The 14,186-nt window shown below is 43.1% G+C and overlaps 1 protein-coding gene across 1 annotated transcript; it reads right to left on the reverse strand.

The window, feature by feature from the left end:
• Window positions 1–218: 218 nt before the first annotated feature.
• On the reverse strand, window positions 219–11,316 carry LOC142400852 (tetraspanin-33). Its single transcript, XM_075486088.1, has 8 exons — window positions 11,157–11,316; window positions 9,702–9,759; window positions 3,951–4,075; window positions 3,776–3,850; window positions 3,607–3,702; window positions 3,385–3,513; window positions 767–928; window positions 219–673 (listed from the first exon to the last, which is right to left on the reverse strand). The coding sequence occupies exons 1-8, from the start codon at window positions 11,211–11,213 to the stop codon at window positions 530–532; spliced, it is 846 nt and encodes a 281-aa protein (XP_075342203.1). The 5' UTR covers window positions 11,214–11,316; the 3' UTR covers window positions 219–529.
• Window positions 11,317–14,186: the final 2,870 nt, after the last annotated feature.

Raw genomic sequence — 14,186 nt, forward strand, 5'->3', positions numbered from 1 at the left:
GCACCGCGCCTGGTGAGTCAGAACCATCACAGCAGAGGTCAGTGCAGATTTAAAACCGCGTAAAACGAGGACAAATAAAGAGTTCATGTGTTTATGTTGGTATAAAAGTTTGAAAGACCTTCAGAAAACCTGGAAACTACTGCTGAAGACCACTTAAAAGATTAGAAGAAAGTCATAAAGAAATGAGGCCTGGATCGGGACTGTAACAAATATAATTCAGTAAGGACAGATCAACTGAAACGAACATGATTTATTGATGTAATATTTGTGTAATTTGATTTCATATTTCAGGAAACTAACATTTCTGTCACATAACATGATGCCCACTTATCAGGCTTTAAAAAAAATAGATATTTATCCTCATGAGGTAGTAGTTCAGCATCCTGTTCACTGGACCGGCTTCAGGTCCAGAGCTCGAAGCTACAAATTCACAGTGTGGACGTCACATCTTCCTGCGTGTTGTCACCAGCTCTCAGACATTTTCCTGATCCGGCCCAGCATTCAGCCTCTGATCTCCAAGCATTTCGTTCTACTCATCATCAAAGTCTGCAAAGGCGGGATACCAGAGGCTGTCCTTCCTCTCTGACCTGCTTCCAGCTGCGCTTTCTTTAGTTTTTCGGTCCACTTTCTTGATCCAGGAAATCTGGGCTGCGGCCAGAGACATCATGCAAACCTACCGTGAGAAACACCAACAGATTTAAAGCCGTTATCATGGATCTGAAGACTTCGGCGGTTTTGTAGCAGCCAAAAGCTGGACCGGCGTTACCTCCAGCAGCAGCAGGCCCCCGGTCAGACCAGCAACCAGCAGCAGGTGGTTTTTAGCCCACCAGATGATGTTCTCCAGGCAGCCTGGGGTGAAGATGTCTCCACGGGCCAAACTCTCCTCCAGCTGCTGCATCCCATAACCACACATGGTGTTCAGCACCGTCTGCGGAGGAAGAACAAACACCTGGTAACACCAGCAGGGACCTGTACCCGAATTAAACTATAAGAAAACCAGGATGGAGGCGGAATCTGTGTTTGTATTCGTGGGGTTTGACATTAAAAGATGGAAGGACGGAAAAAGCACCACATCAGCGGTTAGGCTGCACGATTATGGCTAAAATGATGACCAAAACTGTTTTAATTAATGTTCAGATCGCAGTTATTTATCCTGATTATTCATAGATTTCAGGATACTTTCAGGAACAGGATAAACCAGCAGGGCCCTGCTTTCTCCTCCTGTTTAAATGACTCAAACCTGCAGGAAACCGAGCCGGTGCTGGTTGATGTCGGACCGTTCACGCTAACAACCATCGGACTGTTTTTCTCAGCCTTCCTGCAGTTTGTTTTCAGATGCTTCAGTAAAGGCTGATTTATGGTAGCCTACGGAGAGCCCTCTCTGTCGACGGAGACCCTCCCGGAGACGCTCTCCGTCGTTTGCGTGCATTGGCCAACATTCCTATCTATCCGTCCAGGAGACGGTGTATGGTATGTATTATGACTGCAGCATTGACACGACCTGTCTTTGTGAGAGCTGCCTTACCCAGTGGGGTTACATGGCTCTGAAAGGATCGGATTATTGGCTAAATTCCAATCAGACTGAGTTATTAAGTGCATGTAGACACCTTAATCTGACTAAGAATTGGATCGGATTCAGACCCCGAGATAACTGGGTTGAAAGTCAGTCTAAACCTGCTTGTAGACGCTGAAGCACGTGGTGAATCAGACTTTGCGTTCTGCGCATGCTCCAGATGTTTTCCCGGGGTCGTGACCCGGAAGTCAAAGGAGACGATATTCCTGTTGTTGTCGCCGTCAAAAAGAAACAAACAACGCGATGGAGAACGCTCCGTTGGGCATCGAGTTTGTGCAACAAGCAGATCATCACAGACCAAATGTAGAGGGACGTAGCTTCATCTTGCTCTGCGTTCTCCATCTTTCTCCAATGCCTGAGTTTGTTGTTGTTGTTGGTGGTGAAGAGGTCAACAGGAAGTGGCTCTATTAGCAACAGTTGGAATGGGTAAAGCGCCACCTATCATACCGGGGTATGACACGCTTTGTGCCTCTGATCCCATTCATTCACCTTGTTCATTGACTCTTGTTTATATACACAAGATGCACCTTTTACCTGCCAAAATGTTCAGTTTGATCATAGTGATGTTTATAAATGGGAAGATCTTCAATTTCTATTTCAAGATAGTTAAGTGACCCTGTTTTTCCAAAGTGTATTTGAACTGCACCGTTACCGTCTGGACTTTTTATGGAATGGGTACAGCGCCACCTATCATACCGGGGTATGACACGCTTTGTGCCTCTGATTCTATTCATTCAGCACCATATATCCAAGGAGAATTACTTGGGATGGGAATTGATAAGATTTTTACGATTCCAATTCCATTTTCGATTCTGCTTAACGATTGAGCTCTTTGTCGGCTCCCTTATCGATTCTCATTTGCAGAAAAAGGACAACAAACCGGTCGATTAGCATCAACTTTGTTTAGTTTAGAAGTAACACGAGTCGTGACCTCACAAACCCAACAACGGTGAGGTCCACATTGGTCTATCCTGGCCTGGGTAATTTAACTCTTCCTGCTCTGGTGAAAGGAGAAGCTGGAGGTAGAGGTGAACTGGGGGTAGTACCACCAGCCTCTGGCTCTGAGCCAGTCAGGCTCTGTCTCTCATGATTTCATCTAAATGTAATGCCTGAGAAGGCATTCATTTAACCTTAACCGTTACTAACAGCAGCTTTTACAATGAGGCAAATGGCGCTAACATGATAGGCAGTGTTTGTTTGTTAGTTACCTGCAGTGTTAGCCGAGGACATGCTAACATTGCTAACGTTGCTAACTTTGCTAACGTTGCTAAAGTTGCTGGGTTCAGATTCACCGACGTTAATCATTCATTCATAGTTATTGCATGTTGGTAGTATTTCCTCCCTTTGGTGAAATATTCACTTTACAAGTTGCCCTGTTGTCGTCTTTTTTAGGGATGTGTAACCAAACTTTCGAGCGTTTGTACCGCTTGGGCGCCATGTTTACTGTTGGCTGCTGGCTGCGCTGGACGTCATTCGCACCCACTGGAATCGACAAGGGAATCGTTTGCAAAATTGCCAAACGATTCCAAGGACTTGAAACAGTTGGAACCGGTTCTCAACAAGAACCGGTTTTCGATTCCCATCCCTAATAATTACCCTTGCTCAACTCATTCTTAATGTAATTTAGACAATAATCTGATTCTTTCAGTGCCATGTGACCCTCACTGACTGTTACTGCAAACCTCGGCACTGCTGTACCCCTGTTTGTCAGCCCTCCGGGGCCCCAGCAGCTGCCTGCCTTGCCTAAAGGCAATCACCAGCTCAGCCTATTCCCTCTGTTCACAGTGATAGATGAGTCCAAATGTTCTGACCTGGTTCTGCAGGTGAATGCAGCAGGAGAAGGGAACTCCGCAGGCCTCCAGGCTGGGGTTGGTGTCCGAACATTGGAAGTAGACATTATGGGACCAATCCTTGTAGCTCTCAATGCCACAACAATGGAACTGCACACACAGCAAGAACAGCATCAGCACAGCCACCGGAGTTAGAAACGAGCTCGTCTGAAAGATGCTGGACCTCAGAACCATCTTCCTCACCTTCTTCTGGATGAAGTCGATGGCGTTCTCCAGGTCCCGGTCCTCCCTGTAGTGGACGATGGCCTTCATCATCAGCTTCTCCGTCCTCTCCATCACCTGAGCAACGACATCGGCAGGTTTGGATTTTGTTTAGTACTCTGGAACTTCTGTTCATGCAGGGCGCTGTTACCGTGTCGGTGAAGACGTATCCCACGATTCCTGCCGCGATCTGCAAGAGGAAGATGGCCGCCAGGATCGCCAGAAACTGCAAGAGCGACGAGCAGCTCTGTGAGAGCTCAACAACCCCCAAAAGAACCACAACGGCTACATGTGAACAGAACCACAGAGAATGTTTGAGGGCATACCATCTTCAGCAGGCAGATGGTGTTGCGCAGCGCTCCGTAACACCCAAGGAAGGTGATGAGGAACATCACCGAGCCGACGGTGATTAGCAGCAGAGCCGGGTCAACCGTCAGAGTGTCCACCACATCTGCACAAACACACACTTAGACCCAAATCTAACCAAAACCTCGTTCTAGCCTTAAAGGGACAGTTTGCCTCTTCTGACATGAAGCTGTATGACATCCCATATCAGCAGCATCATTTCTGAACATCTTCTTATCCCCTGCTGCGTCCTGTGAGCAGAGTTCCAGCCTCGTTTTTGCTTTCTTATGTTTCCTTTCCTTTCCTTTCCTTTTGTTTCCTTTCGTTTCCTTTTGTTTTGTTTTCTTTCCTTTGCTTTCCTTTCTTTTCCTTTCCTTTCCTTCTCTTTCCTTCCTTTCCTTTCCTTTTGTTTCCTTTTCTTTCTTTTGTTTCCTTTCCTTTCCTTTCCTTTTGTTTCCTTTCCTTCTCTTTCCTTCCTTTCCTTTCCTTTTGTTTCCTTTTGTTTTTGTTTTGTGTCCTTTGCTTTCTTTTGTTTCCTTCCCTTTCATTTTCTTTCCTTTTCTTTCCTTTCCCTTTGTTTCATTTCCTTTTGTTTTCTTTGCTTTCTTCTGTTTCCTTTCATTTCGTTTCCTTTTGTTTTTCTTTTCTTTTCCTTCTCTTTCCTTCCTTTCCTTTTCTTGTTTCCTTTCCTTTTGTTGTCTTTCCTTTCCTTCCTTTCCTTTCCTTTTCTTCTGTTTACCTGCTGTGCAGACCGTGCAGACCGAAGTGCAGACCAAGCAGTCTCCTGCTTCCGAGCAGCAAACAGCGTAACAGGCTCGGCTGTTGGCAGGCGGCAGCAGGCAGTGATACGAAGGGAGAGAAAATAGGGCCAAGAGATTGTGAGGTCTGACTTTTTCCTGGAGAACCATTTTGTGATGCAAATGTATTACTCTGTTGAACGCATATTGTTCTAAGAAGCAAAACGCTTTATTTTTTAAACCCCAGCCAACTAGCCGGACTACCTTCATCAACACCAAAACGAGGCTGGAACTCTGCTCACAGGACGCAGCAGGGGGTAAGAAGATGTTCAGAAATGATGTTGCTGATATGGGATGTTACACAGCTTCATGTCAGAAGAGGCGAACTATCCCTTTAAAACCAAGCTTTGACCATCAAAAATCCCCTTAGAGATGCAGAACCCACCGATCGGTCCTCATAAAACACAACTGACCCCACAATTATAGCGGGCTCACAGTTTCTGGGCCTCATGACGACAGAAAAATGAGTATACACACACACACACACACACACACACACATTTGTACTTCTATCTAATCTAAACCTGTTTCTAAAATCAATCCATCAATTCTGACCCAAACCAAAGGCTGAACTAAACGTGTTCATATTCCAAAAAATTTCCTCACAAAGATAGATGTTCAGACACACGAACAGTGGAATTTGAACCATAACCACCGACAAAAGTTGAAACATGTCTCTCTGTGGCTCATTTTCAGGAATGTGATCAGTAGAGCTTTGTTTTCACGCACAGTCTCACCTCACAGCAGCTCGTCGCCGCTTCCTGATGACTTCACGCCATCGCATGTTCCAGCAGATTTTATCACGTTAGGTTGCGTAAACACGACTGACTGCCAATGGGACTAAATGCAGAACTTTGAATCCATCGTAAAGACGTCCAGCAGAGATCTTCTGAAGTGTGTAAAAGTTTATTATCATTAAAGTCTCTGAAACACTACAGGTGAAAACAACTAGGGCTGGGCAATGATTAAAAATGTTTAATCTAATTAATCACATGATTTCCCTGATTAATCACGATGAATCGCATTTGTACGCAGAATCCAAAAGTAGCGTATAGCTTTTAGCATTTAGTTTTATTTTAAATGTGCTGCCATATGAATGAAAGTGCCATAACATTAGTTGTGCAAACACACTTTTAACATCAGCATCTTTCTGTAGTTTTTATGTAGAAGCCTCACTCCACTGTCTGTTTCCTTGAATGACTTGCTGCTATCAGTTGTGTGTTTTGCCTTTAAGTGATATTTTAGACTGGAACTACTACGCTGAGAAGACAATTCAACTTGGCAGTGTTTACAGATGACTTTGGTTCTGTCCACTCCGCCGTCTGGAAGAACTTTAAAATGAAAATGGCCGAGTAAAAGTTCCATACCCTTCTCCATGTTTGGTGGATCCGCCGATTACTTTCTTTTCCTGTTCCACAGCAGACAGCAGCAGACTTTTACAAAATAAAAGCCTGTGAGCAGCAGACTTTTACAAAATAAAAGCCTGTGAGCAGCAGAATTTTACAGAATAAAAGCCTGTGAGCAACAGACTTTTACAATAATAAATAAATAATAAAACAGGGGTGGTCCGTGGCGTAGTGGGCTGAGCAGGCGTCCCATGTACAGAGGCTATAGTCCTCGCTGCGTGTTGTTCCCCCTCTCTCTGCCCCCTGCTTCCTGTCTCTCTGAACTCTCCTATCCATTAAAGGCACAAAAGCCCTAGCCTTACTACGTCATACTCACGATTCTAGTCAGAATGTGAGTCTGATACCGCTCAATAGAGTTTTGAGTATGGGGCGTGTTTCAACCGAACCAGGAGAAAAAATGCCTCTTTGCTCAATTGGATAGACCTACAACCAATCAGAGCAACGTAGTATGTGACGTAGATTAAGCAACACACACTTGTTGTAGGAAGGACGGCAAAAACATCTTTTCTATCGATAAAAGCCTTTATCGCGTTCGTCTTTCAAAATGAATGCAATGTGGAGATCCTGCAGAACAGACTCGATGGCAGAATCTACACACCCTAGCTCTCCAGCGGCAGCCATGTTCAGCTCTTTAGTGACGTTGTCGATAATGTCCCTGTTGATCATCTGTCCATCATCGTATAAAGCCCGCCCTGGCAATCTGATTGGGTCGACCGATTCTTGGTCGGGCATAATGATTTCCCAACTGAGCAGAGCCAGACCGAACTTCCCGACCAAAACTTTCATGGGCGGGGCTAAGTTCGGCTGGCACCCAGGCTACAAAAGCCCCCCCCAAAATAATTTTTATAAACATTTTGTTCTCCAAATAAGACAAATTTACTTGTTTTATTGGTGAATGATACACTAAATTACCCGATAAGATGAGGGTTTTGGTAGGTTTTAGTCATGTTTTCTGCTAAAAAAACTAAACCAATGCCCAATATCCATTAAAGGCACAAAAGCCCCACAAATTTTTTTAGAATGAAAAATAAATAAATAAAATGAAATAAAACATGCGTTAATGCGCCATTAAATATTTATCAGCGTTAAATAATTGACGCGTTAACGCAATAATAACGAGTTAACTCGCCCAGCCCTAAAAACAACCATTCAATCCGAAAACTTTGACACCTTTAACCGAACCTGAATAAGAATATTCGCTGATCACTTTCTATGAAAAACTAGTGATTGGTTGTGTTGTCATCCAGTTGGGTCCAGTTCTGGTTGATATTTGTTCTGTATTAGCTCATGTGCTCACCCCCCGCTGTGCCTCTTCAGTTAGGCTGACTCCCAGATGTTTGCTGGTTACCATCAGGTCCCTCAGTAATCTGCTCACTGGTCTTCTTCATGTTGCAACCTTGTCAGCCAACCAGTCGTGTGCCTACATCTGAGTTCTTGTTAGTTTTAGTTTAGCACTTTCCTGCCTCCTGTCTGTTAGTCATCCATTTGGGTCGTGCTCCTTCCCTGCCTCAAGCCATGGATTATGACATCCGTATCCTTCACAGTATTTTGGATGATGTCCTTATCTGGAAACAGTTATGGATGTTCCCGACTTATCCTTCTCTTTCACAATCCGGCAGGCCTGTTCAGGTCATCTGTTTTCACAGGAAACCTGCAAACAGGCTGAAGAAAGTAGCGCCATGCTAACTGTTTTATGGGACTGTTTCAGTCAGGGTTGAGCAGTGGAATCGGACAAGTTATGATTTCAGAGCTTACAAGTACGGAAGCCCAGAGCGGATGTGGTACGTATAAACTTTTTCTTGATGGTTTTTGACATAACAACATAATTATCTCGTTAGCTCGAGAAAACAATCGTTTTCTCGAGATAACGAGTTCATTTACCGATGGTTTTCGAGGCCACTTTTTCTCCCCAGTCCGCCCCTGTTTATATGTGTTTTATATGTTCGCAGTTTGTTTGTCTTGTAGAGATAACTTTCATATCAGCCCACATCAGTTAAAGGGATAGTTCGCCTCTTTTGACATGAAGCTGTATGACATCCCATATCAGCAACATCATTTCTGAACATGTTCTTACCCCCTGCTGCGTCCTGTGAGCAGAGTTCCAGCCTCGTTTTGGTGTTGATGAAGGTAGTCCGGCTAGTTGGCTGGGGTTTAAAAAATAAAGCGTTTTGCTTCTCAGAACAATATGCGTTCAACAGAGTAATACATTTGCATCACAAAATGGTTCTCCAGGAAAAAGTCAGACCTCACAATCTCTTGGCCCTATTTTCTCTCCCTTCGTATCACTGCCTGCTGTGCAGACCGAGCAGCAAACACCGTAACAGGCGCGGCTGTCGGCAGGCGGCTTTCCTTTCCTTTTGTTTAATTTCCTTTCCTTCCTTTCCTTTTCTTTTCTTTCCCTTTGTTTCCTTTCCTTTTCTTTCCTTTTGTTTTGTTTCCATTCCTTTCTTTTGTTTCCTTTTGTTTCTTTTCTTTTCCTTCTCTTTCCTTTACTTTTGTTTACCTGCTGTGCAGAGCGAGCAGTCCCCTGCTTCCGAGCAGCAAACACTGTAACAGGCGCGGCTGTCGGCAGGTGGCAGCAGGCAGTGATACGAAGGAAGAGAAAATAGGGCCAAGAGATTGTGAGGTCTGACTTTTTCCTGGAGAACCATTTTGTGATGTAAATGTATTACTCTGTTGAACGCATATTGTTTTGAGAAGCAAGACGCTTTATTTTTTAAACCCCAGCCAACTAGCCGGACTACCTTCATCAACACCAAAACGTGGCTGGAACCCTGCTCACAGGACGCAGCAGGGGGTAAGAAGATGTTCAGAAATGATGTTGCTGATATGGGATGTTACACAGCTTCATGTCAGAAGAGGGGAACTGTCCCTTTAAGCAGACGGCCGGCTCGACTGCAGCTCAGCAGGCGTTTACACCTCAGTGATCCTGCTGATGTAGTCGACTTCATCAGTGACCAGTTGAGGGGACCAGGCCATCTCCATGGTTACTGAATGATGCCGTTATCGTTTTCTCGAGATAACAAGATAAATAACTCGTTATCTCGAGAAGACGAAATGCTCGTCACACCAGCGGGATTTTCTTTGAGCATTTTCACAAACGCTCCACATTCCATGTTTGATTCATAGGCTACTTTATTCAGTTTTCAATGAAAGGGGGTAAAAATGGGTAAAAACCTTTGCCAGAAATACATACAAACACATATAAACACATAAAAACACATAAAAACACATATAAATACATATAAATACATATAAATACATATAAACACATAAAAACACATAAAAACAGGGGCGGACTGGGGAGAAAAAGTGGCCTCGAAAACCATCGGTAAACTGACTCGTTATCTCGAGAAAACCATCCAAAAAAAGGTTTATACGTACCACGTCCGCTCTGGGCTTCCGTACACAAGTGAATGAAAGTGAATGTAGTAACGACTGAACCCTGTTTAGAAGCCAACAAACGAGGCTAAAACACACGTTCATCGCAGGACAGAAAGAATCGGAGGCTGAATGAAGTTTGACCGACCTTTCTCTTTGGCGATCTTTGCATAGGTCCCCACTGCTATCAGTCCAGCGCTCACAACCTGCAGAGCCACACAGAAGATGCACATTATCTGTTAAAAACTAACCCTTTCTGCTCATTTACAGCTGTTTATTCTGCAATTGTTTAAATGGTATTCCTGAACAAGTCGAATTAACTCCAGAACTACTGTGTGAACTCCATTGAGTTTGTGTTCTGTGATGGAGTGATGAGCTTTGGCTTCACTGACAGCAGCAAACCTGATTCATTCTGCATTTAACTTCATATTTCCCAAAGGGAGGTTGGGTTTTTCTGTATTTTGTGGTCCTAACATAATATATAATAATAATTTATTTATATAGCACCTTTCATACACAAAGTGTAGCTCAAAGTGCTTTACAAATAAGATCAATATACAAAGTAAATAAAGTAAAATAACTACAAATGAATTTACCAATAAAATAGAGAAACAATAAATGTAATATATAAATAGTAATAATAATAATAGAATTTATAAAACTAGTAGAAGGCGAGGGTGTATAGATGTGTTTTTAGCTGCTTTTTAAAGTTTGTAATATCTGTTGACTGACACTGGTAGAGAGTTCCAGATTTTTGGTGCATAAAAACAGAGAGCAGCTTCACCTGTCTTTTTATATTTCATCCTAGGAACACTTAGTAAAGTAACACCTGATGATCTTAGAGCTCGATTTGGAACATATTCTGTGAGTTCTGAAATGTACGGAGGTGCTAATCTATTCAGAGATTTAAAAACCAGTAAGAGAATCTTAAAATCTATTCTAAAAGACACAGGGAGCCAGTGTAGTGAAGCCAGAACAGGTGTGATGTGTTCTCTCTTTTTAGTGCGGGTTAGGATTCTAGCAGCAGCATTTTGAACAAGCTGTAATCTGTCAGTAGTAGATTTTGGGAGCCCAGTAAATAGCGCATTACAGTAGTCAAGTCGTGAAAACAAAAGCATGGATCAGTTTCTCAGCATCCTTCTTTTGGAGGAATGGTCTAACCCGTGTAATATTTCCTAAGTGATAGAATGCTGTTCTTGTAACATTTCCAATGTGAGGTTTAAAAGTTAATTTGGAGTCTAGAATTACACCCAAACTGGCACAATGACACAGTAGTCACTGATATTATAAAAAAAACAAACAGCTGTAGTTGTTGTTAAATCCATCAGCGACACAGTTTCAGTTTTTAAGCTCTTAAATTCAGTGAGTTAACACAGAAAGTAACACCACTGATGATTAAAATGTTAGTAATCCCTTATCCAAACACAGCCTGACAGAAGCGTTCACATACATTTGATCCAACAAGTCTGTGAAGAAGTGAAATAAATCTCAGATTTGGAATATTTCCTGTTGTTTTCTCCCTGTGAGACGGTTTAACTGCTCACATTCAGCACTGATGAAGAGAAGGAGTTCCACATTTGAACCTGAGAGCGTTGGGACTCACCCAGAAGAAGTAACAGAAGATGAACAGGGTGTACTTGATGCCTCGGTATCCTCTCATGTCCTCTCAGCTGGGCTGTTGTTCCGTCTGACGGTCGGTCGAAGGTTCCTTATCTGCTGCTCGACTTCTGAAAGACGTGTGTCGGCCTGCAGCTGCATTCCTGCCCGGAGGCCGACGTCCTGGGGTGGGAGGTGTCGGCCTGTCACTGTCAGAGAACATCACAGCTGCTGTTAGAGTGTTGACACACAAACAGTCCCACACAGCGCTCCCTGCAGGCTGCAGGGCGCACTGCAGCCAATGTGAACAACCCAGTGTTTCAGTAGCTGTCCTCGGTGACATTTAAACAGAGGTGGGTAGAGCAGCCAAAAATTGTACTCAAGTAAAAGTAAAAGGTAGTCATCCAAATAATTACTTGAGTAAAAAAGTGCTCGGTGAAAAAACTACTCGAGTACAGAGTATCTGTTGAGTAACGTCTGATTTATTTGTTAACACAAGCATTCAATCAGACAGACAAAAATACTAAATAATCATCTTTAGGCAAATTAGAGTTCATCCAATTGATCAAATAAATTAAAATGAATTCATTTATTACAAAATAGCTTAAATTAAAAATAAGCCAGGTAAATTCAAGAACTTCAATAAAAAATAAAAGAGACTTAGGAAATGTTTAAATCATATGTTTCCACAACAGTGGTACCTTCTCTTGGGTCAAGCTAAGGTTGAAAAGGTGTTGCAGAATCCCACAGAGCTGCTCCTGTTGACCCACCTGTGTAAGCAAACCAGCACATATCAGGACCCCCTGCAATTTGCTTATCGCCATGGAGTTGGAGTTGAAGACGCTATCATACACCTGCTTCAACAAACCCACTGTCATCTGGACAAAGCAGGCAGCACTGTGAGGATCATGTTCTTTGATTTCTCCAGTGCATTTAACACAATCCAGCCTGATCTGCTTAGTCTGAAACTCCAGAAGACTCAGGAGGAGGCCTCAACAATCACCTGGATTAATGACTACCTGACAAACAGACCACAGTTTGTCAGACTGAAGAATTGTGTGTCTAACCAGGTGATGAGCAGCACAGGAGCACCACAGGGGACTGTACTCTCACCATTCCTTTTCACTCTGTACACTTCAGACTCCCAGTACAAGTCAGACTCCTGTCATCTACAGAAATATTCAGATGACTCTGCAGTTGTCGGGTGTATCAGAGATGGACAAGAAGCTGAGTACAGAGAGCTGGTGGACCGCTTTGTGGCATGGTGTGGGAACAATCATCTCATCTTGAATGTTAACAAAACAAAGGAGATGATTGTAGATTTCAGGAGAAACAGGGTCAGATCAAACCCTGTTTCCATCATGGGAGAAGAAGTGGAGGTGGTTGAGGAATATAAATACCTTGGTGTTCATGTGGACAACAGACTGGACTGGAGACACAACAGTGAAGCAATCTACAAGAAAGGACAGAGCAGACTGTACTTCTTGAGGAAGCTAAGGTCCTTCAAGGTTTGCAACAAGATGTTGCAGATCTTCTACAAGTCTGTTGTTGAGAGCGTCATTTCCTCTTGCGTCATCTGTTGGGGCAGCAGCATCAGAACCAGGGACCTAAAAAGACTCAACAACCTGATAAAGAAGGCTGGTTCTGTTCTGGGGACGACTGTGGAACCTCTGGAGACAATAATGCAAAGAAGGATTTTGCATAAAATCAAGAGAATTATGGGCAACCCTGAACATCCTCTCCATGAGACTGTTATCAGAAAACAGAGTCTCTTCAGTCAAAGGCTTCTTCAATTTGGATGCAAAACGGACCGCTACAGGAAATCTTTCCTGCCCACAGCCATCAGCATCTATAATAACTCCTTGAGCTACATCAACATTTAATTTCCCTCTGAGATAAATAAAGTATTTTTGAATTTTATTTTGAATAACCCATATGTAACCTAAAAAACAAACATTCACCTATCCATGGGGGAAAAACGAGTTTAGGAAACTTAGCGCTACATGTTTCCTCAAGTTAGATGTTGAGTTTCTGCTGAAATGTGCGTTTGTTTTGGTTGACACAGAAGACACATAATGTAGCTGCTGTTTCTCACTCTTTGTAAGGTAAACATGCTTTCAGTATGAGGCCTCGTCTGCGTCTTCATTTCCCACCGTTGGTTCTGACATTTTTCATCTGTTTCTTTGTTTGTTTGCTACGACTGCTAATGCTAAAGCTAACCCGTCCCGCCGCTGAGATTGAGTACGGTCACGTGACCAGACCGCACGGCTGCGTCTGATTGGTGGAACACAGTCAGGTGGTAGAGCCTTTGGCGGAAGTCTCTCTCTCTGTCAGAATAAAACATTAAAATGAGGCGTACGCGGGGGGATAAAAATAATGAGGCGTAGAATACCAAAGAGGTAAGAAGAAAAGTAACCAGCTCATTGTAGCCTAATGTAGCGGAGTAAGAGGACAGTTTCTGCTGCACACATCTACTCAAGGAAAAGTAAAAAGTATAGAGATTTAAAACTACTCCTAGAAGTATAATGTTTTCAAAAACTTACTCAAGTAAATGTAACTCGTTACTACCCACCTCTGCATTTAAATGAACATTTTAATTTACATCGTATCTCTAACTTACCACTTTCTGACTTTCCACATCTTTGGTTTGGAGTTGATTGTGTTTGGTCGGCCTCAGGACCGTAATACAAGCTTCCATCAGCACCAGCTGAGCCCCACAGGATCAGTCGCTTGCTTCAGGGTTTAAAACGGGATTATAGTGACTCCCCAGACCAACTAAAACTCTGTGACCACCACCATGTTTAAAAACCAGCTGTCTAATCCATGAGAAAACAATCAAGAATTGATTTTAAAGATGAGTGTGAAGCCAAAGCAGCAGTGGAAGAACATTTCTGTAAAATAAACTCTATTTGGGACTCAGAGAGGCACTAATGGTCATCGTTTGCAAATCATTTCAGAATTGTTCCTTTTTTTTCTCTGATTATGTTTATAAAGCCTGTCCGTATGGACACTGAACAGCACTAATAAAGCAATCATA

Source organism: Odontesthes bonariensis, chromosome 15, assembly GCF_027942865.1.
Source record: "Odontesthes bonariensis isolate fOdoBon6 chromosome 15, fOdoBon6.hap1, whole genome shotgun sequence".
Classification (NCBI taxonomy): domain Eukaryota; kingdom Metazoa; phylum Chordata; class Actinopteri; order Atheriniformes; family Atherinopsidae; genus Odontesthes; species Odontesthes bonariensis.

Bases quoted from the DNA above. Each gene is read 5' to 3' on its own strand.
- LOC142400852 (XM_075486088.1), bottom strand. From the start codon at position 11,213: ATGAGAGGATACCGAGGCATCAAGTACACCCTGTTCATCTTCTGTTAC. The intron at 4,076-9,701 runs GTCGGTCAAACT...GTGTTTGTGCAG, and splicing joins AAAGATCGCCAAAGAGAAAG to ATGTGGTGGACACTCTGACG. The intron at 3,703-3,775 runs GTAACAGCGCCC...GTCGTTGCTCAG, and splicing joins GATACGTCTTCACCGACACG to GTGATGGAGAGGACGGAGAA.